This window comes from Cherax quadricarinatus, chromosome 14 (assembly GCF_038502225.1).
Source record: "Cherax quadricarinatus isolate ZL_2023a chromosome 14, ASM3850222v1, whole genome shotgun sequence".
Taxonomy (NCBI): domain Eukaryota; kingdom Metazoa; phylum Arthropoda; class Malacostraca; order Decapoda; family Parastacidae; genus Cherax; species Cherax quadricarinatus.
In genome coordinates, this window is record NC_091305.1 from 49898440 (window position 1) to 49921835 (window position 23396).

The 23396-nt window shown below is 39.8% G+C and overlaps 1 protein-coding gene across 12 annotated transcripts in view; it reads right to left on the reverse strand.

The window, feature by feature from the left end:
* Positions 1-23396, reverse strand: part of LOC128698394 (adenylate cyclase type 1) — a 1819232-nt gene that overhangs the window by 381114 nt on the left and 1414722 nt on the right. For 9 of the 12 annotated variants that reach the window (XM_070085014.1, XM_070085006.1, XM_070085009.1 and 6 more), the window contains one exon: positions 388-2641. In XM_070085014.1, the coding sequence (XP_069941115.1) occupies positions 388-2641 (2254 nt within the window). The remainder of the gene's footprint in view (positions 1-387; positions 2642-23396) is intronic. The other 3 variants (XM_070085016.1, XM_070085017.1, XM_070085015.1) reach the window with 2 other exon arrangements.

Here is a 23396-nt window from a genome sequence, read left to right on the forward strand (position 1 = left end):
CATGAAACTGCAAAGAATGATGGTAATCTTATCACATGGTTGATGCTAATTCATCTACAAGATGACAAAAGCAAGTGCTTGAGAGAATGAAATGAAAATAGTATGTAGAAACCTCAAATTAGTTTGGACTTGGTGGCACCGTACACAAGGGATATGTTAATAAGAGATACATTTCTAAACAATACAGTGTCCATACCTATGAAATTGAATATGAAATTATATACTTTACTCTTAAATAAAACAAATTACTGTGAATAAATACACATGAATGTAGGAATACTAAAATCCTAATGCCAGACCTTATGAGATGCAGACACTGTATAATTTATCAATGTAGACAATGTTAGTGGAGAAGCAGCAACACAACAGCAAGAGCGCAGTGGTTACCTGGAGCCAGCATATCTCCGCACACACTGGTGTGGAGCAAGTTTCTCTGAGGCTGGAATCTCCAGAGGAAACTTGTGGCCTAGAGGGCCACGTGAAGCCTTAGCTCTGTGGTCTAGCGGCAATGGGTCAGCCAGAGAACGCTTTGCCGGCTGAGATTTGGCCGGTAGGTGGGGTGGTATTTCCCCATCTACAGAAGCAGAGGTGAGCTGCAGCACAGTCTGATTAACACAAGGGTCAAAATGGAGGCCAAGCATTACTGGGTCAAGGCTCACTGGCTCAGATGTGAGGTGGTTGAGGGCTTGTGGTTCAATAGAGTGTGACTCCAATCTGAAATGATCAGGGGAGGCTAGAACATTATTCAGCTCATCCTCCTGTAGTTGAGCTGCCTTATGAAGAGCCGAGTAACCTTCTAGTGTGTTACCTGTGTAATTCTCCATAATGTTGCTATTTGAATTGTTATTGCTGATATCAGAACTAAGATGTTGCTGTAACCCCCCTTTCCCCTCATTCTCTCTACCTTCATCACTACTACCATACCTTCCTCCTTCACTGTTAGGGTGTGTTGACTTTGGGTCTTCTGGTATGCCCTCAAATGTTGCTGATTTTTCTAATTTCCTCTCCGTCTTGTTCTTGTCACCAATCTTATTCCCACCTCCACTATTCTTATGATGGTGGCTTCTAGGATCTGTTTGGCATTCTCCATCTCTTTTCTGGCGCTCTGAACTTCGTTTTCGAGATAGATCTTGCTCTACTACCATGTGGTTGCTCATCTTCATTCCTTCTTCTCTTGAAAGAGACCGCTTTTTAGGAATCATTATAACACTGTCTGGGGTCATAGCTGTACTTTCCCGAGGACTTTTTTCCAAACTACGCATACGACTTGTGCTACCAGATGCACTAGTTCTTGAGGGAGAATTTAATTCACAATCAACATAACTTAGTCTACACCCTAGTCTTACCTTCTCACTAGATGGAGAAGCACTGTGACTTACACAATTATCAACATGGGATGGTACTTCCACTTCCACTTTATCACTGTGCTTACTACGCTTCATCTTGTCACTGGAGAACTCGGCAGTTAACTTTGGTATCACTAAATCATCTCTTCGCATTCTTTCATCTTGAGTAGGACTAGCTATGTCAGTTTCTCTCCATAGTCCAGGTACATTGGGGTAGGAATAGGTTGTAGAATCACGTGAAAGACTGTTTAATCTTAGAGAGCTTTCGTCACTTGATGCTTTTACACTTGATAAATAATCTGAGTATATCTGTGGAGAAAGCTCCCTAAAACCTGGTGCCATTGCTCCTTCAAGATTCATACCACTAAACATGTATTTGAAACGTTCATCACTTAGGGAGGGTGCATGTTGGGGTGAGGGTGAATCAGCATCTGTACGAGAAAAATCAGTACGTGAGAAACTTTCATCAGAAGAGCTTAGGCTTGGTGAGCGATTCAGAGAACTAATCTCATCAGCTGAAGAATGGATGCGAGTAGAATGAAGGTCTCTGTGAGATGAGCCATGCAAACTGTCATCACTATAGTGCCTAGCAAAGGAACGTAACTTATGACGGACTCCAGCTTCCTCAACATGGTGATGGCGAGGCATTGGTGGTAAAATAAGTCCACCACTAAGAGCACCCCTATTAGCATCAATGGATCGTAAATGACCATCATCACTTTCTTTCCTTGGAGATGTACGACTACGCCCAGAAGACTTTTTCCCACCACCACTTCCCTGTTGCCCTCCTTGACCACCACTCTGTGAGCGGGCCCAGGTTGGAACATAAGAATTTTGTGGAAGATTGTATTCATCTGGGCGGTATGTACGAGGACGGGACTGTGAATATGTCTTGGGTGTTGTAACAGAACTTTGTGGTTTCATTTGCTGCATGGCTGCACGGGTTGGTGTTTGAGATTTATTACTAGCACGCAACTGCGCTACTGAGAATCTAGGTGGCAAAACATGTGCATTTAGCGGTGCTGGAGGAGCTCTGGTGAGCAACGGTTCCTCTTCACACCTCTGACAATCTCCTGGCTGTCGTCCTCCCATCTTAGGTCCACACTGGTTGACATTCATGTTCATTGCCTGAACGTCATCACAGAAAGAATCGCGGTTGCGACGCGACCGTGGTGTCCCTCCAGGCTGTCCGTGTCCTCCATGTCCCGTGAGACCTTGAGAAAGACTACGTCCATGAGGTGGTACCTTGGGAGGCACCATAGCCAGCGGTGTTGCTACTCCTCCAAACAGTCCTCCTGTTAATACAACAATGCATTAACATTCAAATTTTGAAGTGTAACCTTGGGCTATTTATCAATATTTTTACAAGAACACAATTTAAACAAAACTAAATTTACAGTGGTATATATTTTATTTTCATACTTCAAGCATGACATGCTGTAATGGAAATATAATGCAGCAGAAGCATGTTCTAATTGTTCTAATATACTATAAAGTGCAATAGTTATATAGTATACCAATACATCTTGCAACTGTATCTAAGTTACTACTCTCCAACACACACATACACCTACACAACAATTGTTTATTTTAAAAATATATTTTTGAGAGCTATTAAGATACAGTATAAGACACATTTAAAGGTTGTGAACATTCCTCCTCCTATTATTATTATTATTATTATTATTATTATTATTATTATTATTATTATTATTATTATTATTATTATTATTATTACTCAATGTATGATTAAAAATAAGAGTCATGTTAAAGAGCAAATTATAATATTGTTTCCTATTTAATAATTATTGATAATTTACTTATGATTCCTCTATCAATGAGTTATAAATATAATTCCTTATGAGCAAAAAAAAAAAAAAAATGATAAAGATCAAGAAGAATATTTGTGCAATTAACAATCTATAGACAATTACTTGAAATATTTATCATGTATGAAAATCTTGATGATAGATCTGGGCATGCTTAATACAGGCAAATTGATAATTGTCTATCATGTATCCAGAAAGCAAGATTTCACTATAATATGTATGCCTTTATTCTATATTTCTATTCAGCAACATGAGTAAGACCATGCAAACATTGAACTTCCTGATATAAAAAAAAATTAAGATTGTTTTGAGTGACTGACATACTCCTTCCACCACCAACATACTACACAATCCTTTACACATACGCTACTTTAAAAGCTAATGCATTTGAATGGATGTGCTACCTATTTACTCTTAACAAAATAGAGGCAGTAGCATTTTTAACGCTGTTACTCACGTAGATAAATGGTTCAGAGAACCGACAAGTTGATAAATTAGACACATGCAACACTTGGGTATCTTTAATGAGTAAATGTTTCACTACACAGTGGCTTCATCAGTCCAATACAAAGATGAATGGTGGAGATCAGAAGGAGTTTGAGGTCATCAGTCCCTCAGCTTGGAGTCAACCTATCTTATTGAAACTGATTACCTCAAACTCCTTCTGATCTTCATAGTTCTTCTTTGTATAGGACTGATGGAGCTACTGTGTAATGAAATGTTTCCTCAATAAAGATACCCAAGCATTGAATGTGTCTAATTTATCAACTTTTACTCATAAACAGCAACTCATATTCTGGGTTACAGTTCATGCGGCAAATTATTTTTGCAACAATAATTAAAACCCAAAGCATTCTTGAAAACACACAACTTATTTCTATATATTATAAATTGCAACAGAATAATAGAATGTTTTTGTACAGTATGATACAATATAAAATATACAACTAAGCAGCATTATAACATACAATAATTACTACATAAAGTACTGTAAAATGTAGCGCATTCTATTATCTGAGAAAATTTAATATACTGTAAAGTTTATTTAATATAGAGGCAGCATAAAGTGTATGTATATATATATGTGTGTGTGTGTGTATATATATATATATATATATATATATATATATATATATATATATATATATATATATATCCTTTCTTTCAACACACCGGCCGTATCCCACCGAGGCAGGGTGGCCCAAAAGGAAAAACGAAAGTTTCTCCTTTTACATTTAGTAATATATACAGGAGAAGAGGTTACTAGCCCCTTGCTCCCGATATATATATATATATATATATATATATATATATATATATATATATATATATATATATTTATATATATATATATACATATACATATACACATACATACAGTATATCAACCAGTTCTCATAACATGTCTCAAAAATAACTGATTATTGTAATACATTGGAAAATACACCTTTCAAACCCTTCCTATAGTGCAGTCAATGATCAGTTGCTCAGTCTGAAGGCTTGAGGGGAGGGGGCACACACACTGATAGCAGAAATTCTTGGTAATCATTATAGTAGTATTTATTCTTGATCCAACTAAGGATACATTGTTAGCAAGCTTGACACAACATTTACTTGTGCAGATTTTGCTACCAAACATCAATGTATACAATAAAAAAATTTCAAGAAAATTTAATTTCTAGATCAATAAAAAATGCACATTTTTTTACCAATTTCTACCAAATAAATACAAGCCCACCTGACATGCAATTAATGAACTTAATGAAATGTCAGTGAATTTCATTATAAAAATAAGAAAAGGAATATAAGTAGCAAAGTGGGTTGAAAGACAGGTGGGTGAGTGGATCAGTGAGCAACTGGTTGGGAAAGAAAGGTGGTGGGCAAGCAGAGGTGGGCGGGCAGGCATTCAGATGAATGGACATTTGAAAACAGGAAGCATAGGTGTTTTATTTCATTAAAATGTGTTCTATTTTTTATTAATTTTAATAACTAGTGAGTGTAAAAATCTCAAAACAGGATTGAAGCTTCTTGGACTACTGTTTGTATACAGTTTTGTCCCCCTCCTACCTCAGTAATCACTCACACTACTATTATAACAGGTAGGGAATGATGTCTCTCAAACACTGATGACACACACTTGATACATAACAAACTTCCTTACCATCCTGAGGTCACACACTTGATACATAACAAACTTCCTTACCATCCTGAGGACACACACTTGATACATAACAAACTTCCTTACCATCCTGAGGACACACACTTGATACATAACAAACTTCCTTACCATCCTGAGGACACACACTTAATACATAATAAACTTCCTTACCATCCTGAGGACACACACTTGATACATAACAAGCCTCCTTACCATCCTGAGGACACACACTAAGTATGAGGCATGAAAAGATCACAAGATAATGTAAATAGATCACTGTCAGAAGGAGCTACTGCAATTCATTCCCAGCAATTGCAGAGTTACAAGAAGGTGAAAGAAGACTGAAGACAGAGTATAGACTGAACAGGAGAAAGATTTTGATGCAAATATAACTACCCATTAAATCAGTAGGGACACACATCAACAGGACAGTGTTAGTTATGTTCACATCAAACAAACTGGAGAAATAATTTCAGGAATTTTAGCAAAAAATAATAAATGAGGACAATAATGTATAGTACAGGTCAGCCATCACTAATCTGGCAATCAGTTATCCAGTTCCATCAGTAATCCGGCACTAATTTCAGCTAGCAAGTCTCTTTATTGATAGGTTAATTAACCCTTTGACTGTCACAACCCCAAATCCTGAGGTGTCTCCTGGTGTCGCAAAATATTTGAAAAAAAAAAATGATTTTTTCTTATGAAATGATAGAGAATCTTTACCCAATGGTAATGACACAAAAAGTATGAAATTTTATGGAAAACTTATGGAATTATGCTCTTGCAAAGTTAACGATCTCAGCAATTTTTACACATCGGTGATTTTGCCCACTTTGAGCCCTATTTTCAGTCAATTCCATTGTTCCAGTCGACCAAACTCATACCTATTTCTTTAGAACTCCATTTGTTCTATCGATTGAGTACAAGAAATCACCCATTTACCGATTACAACTACCCAATAAAGTGGTCAGAAAATGGCAATTTGGACAATTTCATGCAAATTAAAACACATGTCAATTTCAAAATAGGGTCCAGAATGAACAATGCAACATTCCTGGCACTAAAATATTTTCTTTGTTCATCAGTCACGTCTCCAGGCCCCTGTTATAATCCTCTTGCTTTCTATTTTGAATTTTTATTCACACAAAAAATAGAACATTTACTGTTATGCAGACTACTGCAATATTGTAATAATTGTACAAATAATGTCAACCAATTCATGACTGCATATTAGAATGGCTAGTTGGACATTTATTGGACATTTATTGCTTACTCTTGAACATTGGCAAAAACCAAACATATCTGCCACTTTGAGCTCCATTTCAAGATCCTTTTCATAGTAAAACCAATCAAAATCACTTCTTTTTCTATAATGTGTTTTCCATTCTATCAAATGAGACCAAGAAAAGAAGAATAAAACCATAAATACTACACAAAAATACACCTCAAAATCAGCATTTTAATCCAAAAACACGGTCAGTTTTTTTTTTCTCGTTATGCACTATGTGCTGCAAGATTTTTTTTGTACTGTGCACACTGACCACACATCCATTCTCTTACATGTGGGCCTGCCAGCTTTCTCCTGCTTGATTTGAAGCAGCTAAAATTTTTGAGTATATATATACGTCAAACACATTGGCTCGTAAGACGTATATATATGACCAAAACAGTTAAAGGGTTAAGTGTATTCTAACCTAACCACTCTGTAATTTGGCAATTCGGCAAACTCACTAATCCGGTGCACCACAGGTCCCAATGATGCCAGATTAGTGATGGCTGACCTATATATCTATCAAATCTATTACAGAATATGCTGTGGCTGTTTGGAGCCCATACCTATTGAAGCATATAAAGACTAGAGAAAGTTAGAAAATTTGCAAAAAGACTGGTCCTGGAGCTGAAAAAAACAGAAGAAGTGAATCTGATGACCTTAGAAGGACAAGAGGAGACACAGAAACAATATACAATGCAAGATACTCAGAGGATTAGATACAGCTGACAGAGATACATTTTTTAATGACAAGGATTAAGGACAGAGGGTCACTAAAGATGCATAAGAGTTACAGGGATATTAGGAAGTACTTCTTGGGTTTGAGGACTGATGGGTGAGACAACACAGACAAGGGGATGGTGGAAACAAAGAAAACACAGCTTAAAGGATCGATAAGGCCCATAAGGCAGGAAACTAGTGAAACAAATCAAATTGCAATCACTGAAATTAAACAACAACAACAAAAAAAAATAGATAAAACACTGATGACTGGCCACCATGTGCATGGCTTTGATTCTGTAGCTACATGCAGGAGATTCAGCTAATACCAATTACCTCCTCTCTAGTGTTACTAAAGTCAGCCTGCTCTCCCAACTCAAGAACATCAACCAAATAACAACCAAGTTTCACAGAAATGAGTAAAAACAACATTTAATGAAGAGCTGCAGGTCATCATGAAGAGACAATGACAAGAAATATATAAATTGCAAGATGATTCTAGCAACCCATCTGGAATTATCAAGAACAAATACAGTAGGTAAACAAGTAGATAAACAAGTTAAGAAAGCCTAGGGAATGAAAGGATTTGTCAACTGAAAACGGAGTAGGGGAGTTAGTAGATGGGGAGCTGGAGGTATTGGGTAAATGGGGGGAATATTTCTAGGAACTTTTAAATGTTGATGAAGAAAGGGAGGCAGTAATTTCAAGGACTGGCCGAGGAGGTATAACATCTTGTAGGAGTGAAGAAGAGCAGGATGTGAGTGTGGGGTAGGTGCGTGAGGGATTACGTAGAATGAAAGGGGGTGAAGCAGCTGGAACTGATGGGATCACGGCAGAAATGTTAAAGCAGGGGGGGGGGGGATATAGTGTTGGAGTGGTTGGTATTTTTGTTTAAAAATGTATGAAAGAGGGGAAGGTACCTAGGGACTGGCAGAGAGCATGTATAATTCCTTTATATAAAGGGAAGGGGGACAAAAGAGATTGTAAAAATTATAGAGGAATAAGTATACTGAGTATACCAGGTAAAGTGTATAGTAGGGTCATTATTGAAAGAATTAGAGGTAAGACAGAGAAGAGGACTGCACATGAGCAAGGAGGATTTAGAATGGGTAGAGGATGTGTACATCAAGTGTTTACATTGAAGCATATATGTGAACAGTATTTAGATAAAGGTAGGGAAGTTTTCACTATATTTATGAATTTAGAAAAGGCATATGATAGAGTGGATAGGGGAGCAATGTGGCAGATGTTGAAAGTGTGGGATAGGTAGTAAGTTACTAAATGCTATAAAGAGTTTTTATAAGGAAAGTGAGGGTCAGGTTAGGGTGTGTAGGAGAGAAGGAGATTACTTCCCAGTAAAAGTAGGTCTTAAACAGGGATGTGTAATGTCACCATGATCGTTTAGCATATTTTTAGATTGGGTTGTAAAAGAAGCAAATGCTAGGGCATTGGGAAGAGGAGTGGGATTAAATTATGGGGAATCAAATACAAAATGGAAGTTGATACAGTTACTTTCTGCTGATGATATTGTGCTCTTGGGGGATTCTAAAGAAAAGTTGCAAAGGTTAGTGGACAAGTTTGGGAGGGTGTGTAAAGGTAGAAAGTTGAAAGTGAATATAGATAAGAGTAAGGTGATGAGGGTATCAAATGATTTAGATAAGGAAAAATTGGACATCACATTGGAGGGAGGGAGTATGGAAGAAGTGAATGTTTTCAGATGTTTGGAGTTGATTTGTCAGTGGATGGGTTTATGAAGGATGAGGTAAACCATAGAATTGATGAATGAAAAAAGGTGAGTGGTACATTGAGGTATCCATGGAGGCAAAGAAGGGAATGTATGAGAGTATAGTGGTACCAACACTCATATATGGGTGTGGAGCATGGGTTGTAAATCCTGCAGTGAGGAGGCGGCTGGAGGCAGTTGAGATGTTGTGTCTAAGGGCAATGTGTGGTGTAAATATTATGCAGAGAATTCGTAGTGTGGAAATTTGGAGGTGTTGTGTTACTAAAAGTATGAGTCAGAGGTGGTTTGGTCATTTAGAGAGAATTGAACAAAGTAGAATGACTTGGCAAGCACATAAATCTATTGGGGAAGGAAGGCAAGGTAAGGGATGTCCCTGAAAAGGTTGGCGGGAGGGGGTAAAGGAAGTATTGTGGGCGAGGGGCTTGGACTTCCAGCAAGTGTGCGTGAGTGTGTTAGATAGGAGTGAATGGAGATGAATGGTTTTTGGGACCTGATGAGCTGTTGGAGTGTGAACAGGGTAATATTTTGTGAAAGGATTCAGGGAAACCAGTTAGGCAGACTTGAGTCCTTGAAATGGGAAGTGCAATGCCTGCACTTTAGAGGAGGGGTTTAGGATATTGGCAGTTTGGAGGGACATCTAAACTATTGTACCTGAGCACCTCTGGAAAGACAACTCTCTTGTGACTGCTAAAGATGTATCAAAGTCAATGCTGAAAGCAAATGATGAAGGGATGAGGAATCAAAGGTCTGAATTGTTTGCAATGCATTTCCAGAATCAGAGACTATAACAAAGGAAGAGGTCAACAGTTTTAATGTGGATAACAGCAGAAAGAATAGCATACAACTCTGTTGTGAAAAACTAGTGTCTGTGATAACTGGCTCTGAATAATGTGATCAGAAAAAATATACAGTGGAACCTCAAATTTCGAACTTAATCTGTTCCAGGAGCCAGGTCTAAAGTCAAAAGGTTTGAAAGGCGAAGCAATATTTCCCATAAGAAATAATGGAAATACAATTAATCCGTTCCAGAAACCCAAAAATATTCACAAAAAAATGCATTTTATAGATAGTATTACATTATAGTTTTACATACACACAATAAATATAGCATACAATTATTAATTAAGTTAAATAAACATATAAAATAACATTTTTACTTACCTTTATTGAAGATTGGTGATGGCATCTGGAAGATAGGGAGGAGGAGAGAGGGAGTTGAGGTTAGTGTTTGGAAGGAGAATCCCCCTCCATAAGGACTTTAGGTATCAAAGCCCTCTCTGGGGTTACTTCCCTTCTCTGTCTTTTAATGCCACTAGGACCAGCTTGAGAGTCACTGGACCCCTGTCTCACAAAATAACTGTCCACAGTCCTCTGTTTCTGGTGCCTCTTTAAGGTTTCCCTAAAATGGGACATGGTTCTGTCACTGAACTTGTTACAAAGATGGCTTGTTTCAGCTTGCTCAGGGTGGTACTTCTCTACAAACATTTGGACATCATTCCACTTGGAGCAAATCTCCTTAGTCTTTGAATTGGCATGCAACTTCCTTGCCTTTTCACAAATAATCGTCTCTGAAACACTATCACCTGCCATCTCTTTATCCTTGATCCACACCAGCAACAACTTCTCAACCTGATCGATTGTCTGTGGTCTTTTTTTGGTTAGCATATCAACACCTTTCGCAACATTAGCTTCCTTGATTTGTTCTGTCTTTGCCAGGATAGAAGTGATGATCGACCTGTTTTTCCCTTACATCCTGGCAAGCTCAATAAGTCACACACCACTCTCATACTTCTGTATTATTTCCTTCACATCTATGGTGTTTCTCACTTTCTTTACCACAGGGGTACCACTAGCAAGTTTCTTCAGGCCCATGGTAGCTTATTTCACAGTCCCACAAGCACTAAACACAATGAATTAATCATAAAATGTTTGAATGACACCACAGGTTAGTGTTCACTCAAGAGTCAACAATACCAGACTGGCTCACGGCGCCTGTGCGGGGACGCAGGTAGAGTGGGCTGGTGGACAGGTCCAGTACCTGGCAGTTCAAAAGAAGGGGCGAGTTTGATAATAGGGACAAAGCTGATTCAAAAAAAGCGGTTGAAAAATGAAGAGTTCGATAAGCGATATGTTCGAAATTTGAGGTTCCACTGTAGTAGCTACATATCTGACTCCTGTATGATATGGAACAATCTGTGTGTACACAGCTGTAGCATCAGAGCAAAAATGATCAAGAGTGAACACATGTATAAAGTTGAAAGGCAAGACTTCGAGAATAAGAGAAGTGAAGGGCAAACTTGGATTACAGGAAGGTAGGGAATAATGAGTGAGAAGAAGGCAAAGATGAAGTATGCCCATGAATTCAATGAGATTTTGGAGGCACAAGCTAAAGGGACATAATAAGGAGGGACAATTATATCTGATGACTTTACTAACATCTGTAAAAATTCCATAAATTACTGTAAGTCACAAAAAGTAAAAGGAAGGGATGGTTAGATTCTGCATACTATATAGGCTTCTTTCAGCAAAAGTGTAAGAAGACAGCTATGACAAAATGGTGTTCAGCAAAGGAATTACAGATGTATGCACTGAGATGGAGTAAAGGAACCATAAGGAAATGTTCCTAGAGCCAAACTGATGGGAAATGCCTAATACCTGAAGGATGCTTTCAGGAAGGGGAACATCAATGCCCCTCCACAGCCCAGTCCCTGGAGGTACTCAGAATCTCTAGTAAAGTGACATCCCATAGCCATGGCTAAGTCACTCAAGTAAGCTATTTTCACACCTGCTTTATCCAGAGCAGAAGCTTGGTCTGGAGAGTACTTGCCCACCAGTTTTTGTACCTCCCAAACCACACTCATAGGCACAGACACATTCAGGATAGAAACTTAGGTGTTCCTACAGATTATTTTAGCTGCAGGTATGATACGATATGCATGCTCTTGTGACCTTGAAATCTAGATGGTGATCAGTAGTACAATTATACATTAAGCAAATTGATACAGCATGCTTTAAGTGAGTAGCCCAAACACACTCAAGTAACCACCAAGGTACACATTTCAGAGAATATTTACTATAGGTCCATGGTTTTGCCACTGAAGAAGCTGAAAAAAGAGGACGGTCAGAAAAATGTAACAATTTATCAAAAAGAGTCATCCTGAAAAAGAAGAGCAGTGTGGCATGCAAAATACATCCACTCCACATGTTCAAACTGTCACTGTGATCAATGTGAAGGATTGGTATACAACCTGGAGTAAATGACAATAAGAAAATGATCATTATCTTGAAGATCAGTAATCAATGTCTGATCAAAATCAAGAGCAACAGATGAACAAATTGAGAGGTTAATATTTAAATGCTAATGAGTTCTAAGGTTTACATAGCTGTGAGCCCCAGAGTTTACAATATACAAAGAGGGCTGAGCAAGGAAAGACTCCAACAGGCAACCATAAGAATCACAAGGAGACCTCTCCTGAAGGAAGTGATATCACATAAAGTCTCCCACAGCAGAAACAATTAAGGTAAAGATGAAACTAGGAATTATGGGTTATGTAATGAAAAAGAGTGGGATGGGGAGAGGTATAAGAAACAGGCAGTATGTCACTTGCTGAAATAAACTTGAGCAGCAATGTGAGTAATGCAGACAATGTAAGTAATGGATCTGGATGCAGAGCAACTTTTCAAGAAATTATAGTCATAGGGAGAATGACAGTATGATGAAGGTTAATTTCCTGGAAACAAATATGGAGAAAACTGGGACCCCAATTAATCTTGTAACCTTTAAGATTTCATTGAACTACAGACATAATGCAAAAAAAAAAAAAGTTCACCAAGAGATTGGATAATCAATGAAAACCACAAAAACTGGAAAGCAACTGCAAAGCACAGAATTTCTGAAGTGAGCCAAGTGCAGAAGTAGATGAAATATTAGGCTACAGTGGAGCATGAGAGAGAGGCAATAACAGAGGGTGAGGAAGTCCCTGTGGTAGAAGATGCAATACCCTCCAGGGTTGTCTCTGGAGTGGAGGATGTCATGCCCTCCAGGGCAACATTCACAGCAGATGCAGCTCCCTTCAGGGTGGTCCCTGATGTAGAGGAGGCAATGCCCTTTAGAGTGGTTTCTATCTTGTAGGGTTGTCTCTGTACATGTAGTGATGTCTTTCATCATAGACATGCCATGGGCTGCTATAGGGAGCAGAGGAAGGCAATGCCAGATAAGAAGTGGCTGAGCTGAGAGAAGGATGGGAGGAGCCCTTCCAAAATTTAGCCTTTGTGCAGTACACTGCAGAAACATAAGTAAGATTCTGATGTGCCTTCATCTGATAGCTGTTGAAAAATGGAGGTCCATGAAGCACCACCTCCACTAATACAGCAGGCAATGTATTAGTGAAGTTAATGAAGGCACTGTAATAGGAGTGTGTGAAGAAATGACCTGGAAATAGATGCATATGAGAAATGCATCAGATAGACAGAAAATCTTCTGAGCTCTGTGTCCTCTGACATACATCAGAGGGACAACCTGAGGTTGCATGTGTCCCTTGTAGGTGAATGGTGGACACATGAATTTTTGCCTCCATCACAGAATTACAGCTAGAGGCTCTCGAGGAGCAGTAACTGAAGAGATGAAAGAAACCCATAGTGTGTCTGAGGAAAGGGTTTGGAAACAATTAAAAACAAAACAAACAGAGGTTAGCTTTGAAAAATCTGAATGATGGTACATACGAGAATACAAAACAGGAGGAAGTCAGCCTTTTTGTCTGAGATCATCTAAAGCTTCCACATACAGCATGCCCTCTCTTTTGGGCAATGAAGGCAGCATTTGTTTTTAAGACAGGGTATTGACAGGACTATAAGAGGTAAACACCTGCACAAATGAGGTACTGAGGAGCAGAGGAATGAAAAAAAAAAGTCATTGTGGGCAGTAGGATTACAGACTAACCCTTTCACTGTCTTGTACATAGATCTACATCATTCGTTTTGAGCTCAGATCACTCGGATAAGCTGTGAGTGGTAAATTTTACCCTAGACATGAGAGAATGGGTCTGTGCAATGAGTGTGCACAACATAAAAAAAAAATTTTGCCCCACATGGAGCTTAACGGGAAAAGCAAACCTTCTAACCTTGTGGTTTGTATAAAATAGCGACTGAGGTATTTTCTAGGATGGCGTTATTGGTTAAATGTCTGTTTCTTGGTATCACTTGACAGAACAGAATGAATCATGATTTTTGGATGGTTTCAGGACTAGAAGTAGCTTGAAATCAGGCTCAAAGTAGTGGAAATAGTATTTGATATTTGGTAATTTTCTTGAGGATGGGTAGGACATCCTTAATCCCAAGTCAGTTTTATGGATTTTTGCTAGGTTTGATTCAGTTACTGGAATGCCATAAACGATGACAAACAAACAAAATCACTCCTGGTTATATTTTATTATTAGAGATATAAGGTAAATCTTCACTTTTTTGTTTGAAAATTAATTAAAAATGGAAAGCTTGACTTATGAGTGTCTCAATATACAAGTTTTTGGAGATATGTGCTGTCCCTGGGTTGATTTTTTGCTCTGAGATACAAGCCAACATTTGAGTTACGAGCCAGCTCCCCCCCTTCCCCTTCAACCCAAAACCTGGACACTTTGCTTGTTTATCTATGATTTCATGCTTTAATTCCATGGAAATCATCCTCTTTTTCTTCTCAGCACTGTCCTTTACACTTACTTTCTTAGGACCCATGCTTAGAAAAATGAAATTTGGCCAAATGACTGTCAAAAATGTAAGCAAAGCATGAGAGAACTGCTCCCACAGCAAGGTAAACAGTGCATTGAGTTGGCAGCATTCATTATTGTTATTACTTGGAGTTTACCTGGAGAGAGTTCCGGAGGTCAATGCTCCCACGGCCTGGTCTGTGACCAGGCCTCCTGGTGGATCAGAGCCTGATCAACCAGGCTGTTACTGCTGGCTGCACGCAATCCAATGTACAAGCCACAGCCCGGCTGGTCACGTACCGACTTTAGGTGTTTGTCCAGTGCCTGCTTGAAGACTGCCAGGAGTCTATTGGTAATCCCCCTTATGATATAATAATAATATAATAATAATAATGTTATAATAATAATAATAATAATAAAAATAATAATAATAATTATTATCATTATCTTTTTCGGGCCACCCTGCCTTGGTGGGAATCGGCCAGTGTGATAATAATAAAAAAATATTATTATTATTATTAATTTACGTAACCAGAGCACAGATCTAATTTCCTAGATCAAGAGCCCCTCACCAGCATCAAGATTCCTTGATGCTGGTGAGGGGCTCTTGATCTAGGGAATTGGATCTGTGCTCCAGTTCCCTAAATCTATAATAATAATAATAATAATAATAATAATAATAATAATAATAATATTATTATTATTATTATTATTATTATTATTATTATTATTATTATTATAATGATAGACCTTCAGTTCCCTAAATTAATAATAATAATACAGTGGACCCTCGTTTTCATAATTAATGCGTTCCAGAGAGTATGACTATTATCGAAAGTGACGATTTGCGAATCCATTTTCCCCATAAGAAATCATGTAAATCCAATTAATTCGTTCCAGACACCCAGAAGTATCAACCAAAAATTTTTTTTTTTACCTTAAAGATAGATTTACATGCACAAAACAATGAACATTCAACATGACAGTTACCTTTATTGAAGGCTGTTGTTGATGAATGGAAGGCAGGGAGGAGGAGAGAGGGAAGAGAGGTTATTGTTTGGAAGGGAAATCCCCCTCTATAAGGACTCTAGGTCCCTTCAGGGGTCACTTCCCTAGCTTAAATATAGACTTACATGCAGAAAAAATGCCAAATAAATGTAAAGCACTAATAAAATGTATAAATGAACATTTAACATCACACTTACCTTTTATTGAAGACTATTGTTGGTGTATGGCAGATGGGGCAGAGGGAGGGGAGGCAAGTTTATTGTTGGAGAATATGACACTAATATCAACTCTACGGCTTATTTATCTATCACAATTCAACTTATATGACATAATAAACAATATTAATGACAAAGAAACATGGAATATACTCTAGAATGAATAAAATAAGTCATTATGTATGTCATGAGAGGTGTAGTGTTGTGTTGTTGTTGGGTGTAAAAGGGCCACTGAGAGTAAGCCATCCATAATATTGGTGGAGCAGCAGCTGAGGCAGTGGTGTTTTCTGCAGCCCTATATAACTCCAACAACATTGCAGGGGTTGGTAGAATTGCTGAATCACTGAAGAAGGCACCCTCTACCACTCACAACTGCTAGCACCCTCTACCACCATCACTACCACTGTCATAACTGCTACCATTCTACCACCACCACCTTTGTACAGTGGACCCTCGCATACCGTTGGCATCACATAACGTTAAATCCGCATACTGATACATTTTATCACTAAAATTTTGCCTCGCATACCGCTAAAAAACTCGCTCAACGCTATTCGTTCGAGATGCTTCTAATGTGCGGCCTGAGCCAGCTTCACATGTTCTGCCAGTGGCATTGTTTACAAGCCAGCCTCCGCGGTAACATACAAGCATACAATCGGAACATTTCGTATTATTACAGGGTTTTTGGTCATCTGCAAAATAAGTGACCATGGGCCCCAAGAAAGCCTCTAGTGCTAACCCAGTGGTAAAAAGGGTGAGAAATACTATCATACCACAGTCAGCTGCTGCTGCACCATGGTCAGCTGTTGCTTGACCAGTCAGCTGTTGCTGGATCAGTCAGCTGCTGTTGCACCTCGATCAGCTGTTGCTGGACCAGTCAGCTGTTGCTGAATCAGTCAGCTGCTGCTGCACCACGATCAGCTGTTGCTGGACCAGTCAGCAGTTGCTGGATCAGTCAGCTGCTGCTGCACCACGATCAGCTGTTGCTGGACCAGTCAGCTGTTGCTGGATCAGTTAGCTGCTGCTGCACCACGATCAGCTGTTGCTGGATCAGTCAGCTGCTGCTGCACCACGATCAGCTGTTACTGGACCAGTCAGCTGTTGCTGGATCAGTCAGCTGCTGCTGCACCACGATCAGCTGTTGTTGGACCAGTCAGCTGTTGCTGAATCAGTCAGCTGCTGCTGCACCACAATCAGCTGTTGCTGGACCAGTCAGCTGTTGCTGGATCAGTCAGCTGTTGCTGGATCAGTCAGCTGTTGCTGGATCAGTCAGCTGTTGCTGGATCAGTCAACTGTTGCTGGACCAGTCAGCTGTTGCTGGACCAGTCAGCTGTTGCTGGATCAGTCAACTGTTGCTGGACCAGTCAGCTGTTGCTGGATCAGTCAGCTGTTGCTGGATCAGTCAGCTGTTGCTGGATCAGTCAGCTGTTGCTGGACCAGTCAGCTGTTGCTGGACCAGTCAGCTGTTGCTGGATCAGTCAACTGTTGCTGGACCAGTCAGCTGTTGCTGGATCAGTCAGCTGTTGCTGGATCAGTCAGCTGTTGCTGGATCAGTCAGCTGTTGCTGGATCAGTCAGCTGTTGCTGGACCAGTCAGCTGTTGCTGGATCAGTCAGCTGTTGCTGGATCAGTCAGCTGTTGCTGGACCAGTCAGCTGTTGCTGGATCAGTCAGCTGTTGCTGGACCAGTCAGCTGTTGCTGGACCAGTCAGCTGTTGCTGGCTCAGTCAGCTGCTGCTGCACCACGGTCAGCTGCTGTTGCACCATCAGCTGTTTCTGAACATGACTCGTCCCGAACCTGTCCCGAACCTGTCCATCCAGCCTGAGCGCCTGCCTTGCCGTCATTGTTTACAAGCCAGGGTGGCCGGTTGCATGCATACATTCGATACATTTTGTATTATTCCATTATTTATAGTGCTTGTAACTGCTAAATAAGAGATAAGATAAGAGATAAGATTTCGTTCGGATTTTTAACCCCGGAGGGTTAGCCACCCAGGATAACCCAAGAAAGTCAGTGCATCATCGAGGACTGTCTAACTTATTTCCATTGGGGTCCTTAATTTTGTCCCCCAGGATGCGACCCACACCAGTCGACTAACACCCAGGTACCTATTTGCTGCTAGGTGAACAGGACAACAGGTGTAAGGAAACGTGTCGAAATGTTTCCACCTGCCGGGAATCGAACCCGGGCCCTCCGTGTGTGAAGCGGGAGCTTTAGCCACCAGGCCACCGGGCCACCATGGGCCCAAAGGAAGCTTCTAGTGCCAACCCTGTGGTAAAAAGGGTGATAAATACTATCGTACCATAGTCAGCTGCTGCTGCTGCACCACGGTCAGCTGATAAATTGGACCAGTCAGCTGTTGCTGCACCACAGCTGCTGCTGCACCACAGCTGCAGCTGCACCATGGTCAGCTGTTGCTGCACCCAGCTGCTGCTGCACCATGGTCAGCTGCACCACAGCTGTTGTTGTTGCTGCACCACCGTCAGCTGTATTATTCGAAGATGTGGAGAGAGTGTTGTTGGTGTGGCTTAACGTGAAACAATTACCGAGAAACAATTAACCCCAGAGGGTTAGCCACCCAGGATAACCCAAGAAAGCCAGTGCATCATCGAGGACTCTAATTTATTTCCATTGGGGTCCTTAATCTTGTCTCCCAGGATGCAACCCACACCAGTCGACTAACACCCAGGTGAACAGGGAAAAATGCCTGGAACTAGTGCTCATATTGGTGAATTTAAAGCCAGCAAAGGTTGGTTTGAGAGATTTAAGAATCGTAGTGGCATACACAGTGTGATAAGGCCTGTTCTGGAAGAAAATGCCAAACAGGACCTACAGTACTCAGGAGGAAAAGGCACTCCCAGGACACAGTGTCTCATCAGTCATTGCTGCATCTTCAATAAAGGTAAATGTCATTTATTCTTCATTTAGTAGAGTAGTACATGCACAATATATACTGTGCATGTACTACTCTACTATTGTGCATGTATCCTTCTCTTTGTGTGTAGGAAAATGTATATTTCATGTGGTTAAATTTTTTTTTTCATACTTTTGGGTGTCTTGCACGGATTAATTTGATTTCCATTATTTCTTATGGGGAAAATTCATTCGCATAACGATAATTTCGCATAACAATGAGCTCTCATGAATGGATTAATATCGTTATGCGGGGGTCCACTGCATTTTGTTACAAACATTTTCTTAACCCTTTGAGGGACGACAGGCCCTCTCCGAAACTCGTTCTCAGGGTCGGCCAAATTTAAAAAAAAAAAAAAAATTATTTTCTCTTATGAAAAGATAGAGAATCTTTTCCCGATCATAAAGACACCAAAAGTTTGAAATTTGATAGAAAACTTACGGAATTATGCTCTCGCAAAGTTAGCGGTCTCGGCGATGTTTACGCATCGGCGATTTTGCCCAATTTGAGCCCCATTTTCGGCCAATTTCTCTGTACTAGTCGACAAAAAACATGAATATTTCGCTAGAACTCCATTTTTTCTATCGAATGGATGCAAGAAACCACTCATTTATGAAATTCAACTATCCAGTACAGTGGTCAGAATTTAGCAATTTTGCCAATTTCACACAAATTTCAAAAGATGCCAATTTCGGAATAGGGTCCAGAATAAACAAGAAAGACATTCCTGGCACTAAAATGACATTTCCTCTAGTCATTAGTCATGTCTCAAGTCCCCTCTTATATTCTTTTGCTTTCCACTTTGAATTTTTATTTTCACAAAAAATATAAGATTTACTGTTATGCAGACTACTGCATTAGTGTAAAAAATGGTATAAATATTATTGGTGCACTTGTGAAAGAATATTAGACTCACCAGTTGACGTGTATTGCACGCTTGGCACGATTTGTTTACTTTTGAAGTTTGGTAAAAATCGAACATTTCTGCTACTTTGAGCTCAATTTCAAGGCACCTTTCTTTGTAAAACCAGTCAAAATCATCTCAATTTCTGTAATATGTCTTCCATTCTATAAAATGAGACCAAGAAAACTAGAATACAACAATAAATACCATACGAAAATACACTGCAAAGTCGCTGATTTATTAAAAAAAAATGGTCAAAGTTTTTTTTTTCTCATTATGCACTGTGTGCTGCAGGATTTTTTTTAGACTGTGCACACTGACCACATAGACCCATTCTTTCATATGAAGGCCTACCAGCTTTCTCCCACTAGATTTGAGGCCGCTAGAATTTATGAGTACTAGTACGTCAAAAACCCCTACGCGTAAAACGTACTAGTACGACGAAAACCCTCAAAGGGTTAAATTATGTGTGTTTCTCACATTCTTTACCAAAGGGCTGGCACTAGAAGCTTTCTTTGGAGCCATGGTGACTTATTTAGCAGTTGCAAGCACTAAAATGAATGGAATATTATGAAATGTATCATATGAACTCGTGGGATCATCCTCATTCGCTGATAAACAATGGCACACTGGCTGGGAATGGAGTGTGAGGCGGCTTGGGGCTGTGTGTACACATTCCAGACGAACAACTAGGTGTGAGTCAAATGACAATTCGCGAGTCAATGTTTTGACGAAAATAGCATTACGATTTTAAAAATTACGACTTTCGAGCCTTACGATTATCGAGGGTCCACTGTAATAATAATAATAATAATAATAATAATAATAATAATAATAATAATACATAATACGTACATAATAATAATTCAGAATGCTGCTGCTAGTTGGCACAGCTAATGCCAAAACATCTGATAAGCAGTACACATGTTTACATCACTGTGGGAGCAGTTCTCTCGTGCTTGCTTGCTTTTTTTTTTAACAGTCATTTGGCCATATTTCTTTTTTTCTAACCATGGGTCCTAAAAAAATAAGTGCAAAGGACAGTGCTGAGAAGAAAAAGAGGATTATTTCCATGAACTTAGCCAGGCAATACCAGCTTAGTAGATCTATGATATGTAGATACTAAAGCTGTATCAGTTATGTTCAGTGATTAAACAAAACAAATTGTTGTTCAGCAATCAAACAAAACAATGTTGTTGTTGGAGGTTTACAGGGCCACTGCCAATCTCCCACCCTCAACATCCCTCACCCTCAACCTCCCCCACCATCTCTGCTCCAAGTGTGTAAGTACATATACACTTTAATATTTCTTTTCATTCTGTAGTGCATTATGATTTATTATGTTTTTATATATGATATTTCTGCAGTTAGCCTCACAAATACTCCATTTTCACTTACAATAAGAGCATGAGAAAATACTATAGTCAAAGTTGGACAGGAAATAGCGGAAGCTTTTGCCACTGCCAATGCCACCATATTATGGCCTATTTTATTCATTCTAGTGTATATATCATGTTTCTGTGTTAATTATATTGTTTATTATGTCATATCAGATGAACTGTGATACATAAAAAAGCCATACGGTTAATATTAGCATCATATTCAAGTACAGTGGAACCTCTACTTGTGAGCACATTCACATGTGAGTTTTTCCAAATATGAGCAGTCGATATGTCGATTTTTTGTTTCCATACGTGAGTGAAATTTCCATAAGCGAGCGGGCCTCAAAGGAGGTTCCTTGACACTGGTGAGGGGCTCTTGCTCTTGATTTAGGGAATTGGATCTCATTTGTTTGTTGGGCTATCTTACTGAAACTTGGGCAACATATGATAGAAAGATGTTTCTTAACGTATACCAAAAATGAAAGAAATCGGACCATGAATAATGGAGTTCACTTCTCAACAATTAGCTGCCCCTTAGCGGTATTTTTGTATGGTTTTTATGGTAGAATTCTCGTTTTTCTGGTCTCATTTGATAGAATGGATGATATATTAAGATTTTTATTTTTTTTATTTATTAACACACTGGCCGATTCCCACCAAGGCAGGGTGGCCCGAAAAAGAAAAACTTTCACCATCATTCACTCCATCACTGTCTTGCCAGAAGGGTGCTTTACACTCCAGTTTTTAAACTGCAACATTAACACCCCTCCTTCAGAATGCAGGCACTGTACTTCCCATCTCCAGGACTCAAGTCTGGCCTGCCGGTTTCCCTGAATCCCTTCATAAATGTTACTTTGCTCACACTCCAACAGCATGTCAAGTATTAAAAACCATTTGTCTCCATTCACTCCTATCAAACACGCTCATGCATGCCAGCTGGAAGTCCAAGCCCCTCGCACACAAAACCTCCTTTACCCCCTCCCTCCAACCTTTCCTAGGCCGACCCCTACCCCGCCTTCCTTCCACTACAGACTGATACACTCTTGAAGTCATTCTGTTTCGCTCCATTCTCTCTACATGTCCGAACCACCTCAACAACCCTTCCTCAGCCCTCTGGACAACAGTTTTGGTAATCCCGCACCTCCTCCTAACTTCCAAACTACGAATTCTCTGCATTATATTCACACCACACATTGCCCTCAGACATGACATCTCCACTGCCTCCAGCCTTCTTCTCGCTGCAACATTCATCACCCATGCTTCACACCCATATAACAGCATTGGTAAAACTATACTCTCATACATTCCCCTCTTTGCCTCCAAGGACAAAGGCACTCCCAGGACATAAGCCTATGAAAGACAGGCTTACTTTGTTGATGTGTGCCAATGCTAGTGGTGATTGCAAAGTTAAGCCTTTATTAGTGTATCACTCTGAAACTCCCAGAGCGTTCAGGCAAAAGAATGTCCTCAAGGATAATTTGTGTGTGCTGTGGAGATCAAACAGTAAGGCATGGGTCACTAGGGACTTTTTCTATAACTGGTTACACCATGCATTTGCCCCCAATGTCAAAGATTACCTAACTGAAAAGAAATTAGAACTTAAGTGCCTCCTGGTGTTAGACAATGCCCCTGGTCATCCTACAGACGTGGCAGAGCGACTTTATGGGGACATGAGCTTCATTAAGGTGAAGTTTTTGCCTCCTAATACCACTCCTCTCCTGCAGCCCATGGACCAGCAGGTCATTTCCAACTTCAAGAAACTGTACACAAAAGCTCTGTTTCAAAAGTGCTTTGAAGTGACCACAGACACTCGATTGACTCTAAAAGAGTTTTGGAAGGATCACTTTAATATCCTCAATTGTGTAAACCTTATAGGTAAGGCTTGGGAGGGAGTGACTAAGAGAACCTTGAACTCTGCTTGGAAGAAACTGTGGCCAGAATGTGTAGACAAAAGGGATTTTGAAGGGTTTGAGGCTAACCCTGAGAGGAGTATACCAGTTGAGGAATCAATTGTGGCACTGGGGAAGTCCTTGGGGTTGGAGGTTAGTGGGGATGATGTGGAAGAGTTGGTGGAGGAGGACAATGAAGAACTAACCACTGATGAGCTGATAGATCAACTTCAAGAGCAAGAGGCCAGACCTGGGGAAACTGGTTCAAAGGAGGGGAGAGAGAAATTGAAGGAATTGCCTACTTCAAAGATTAAGGAAA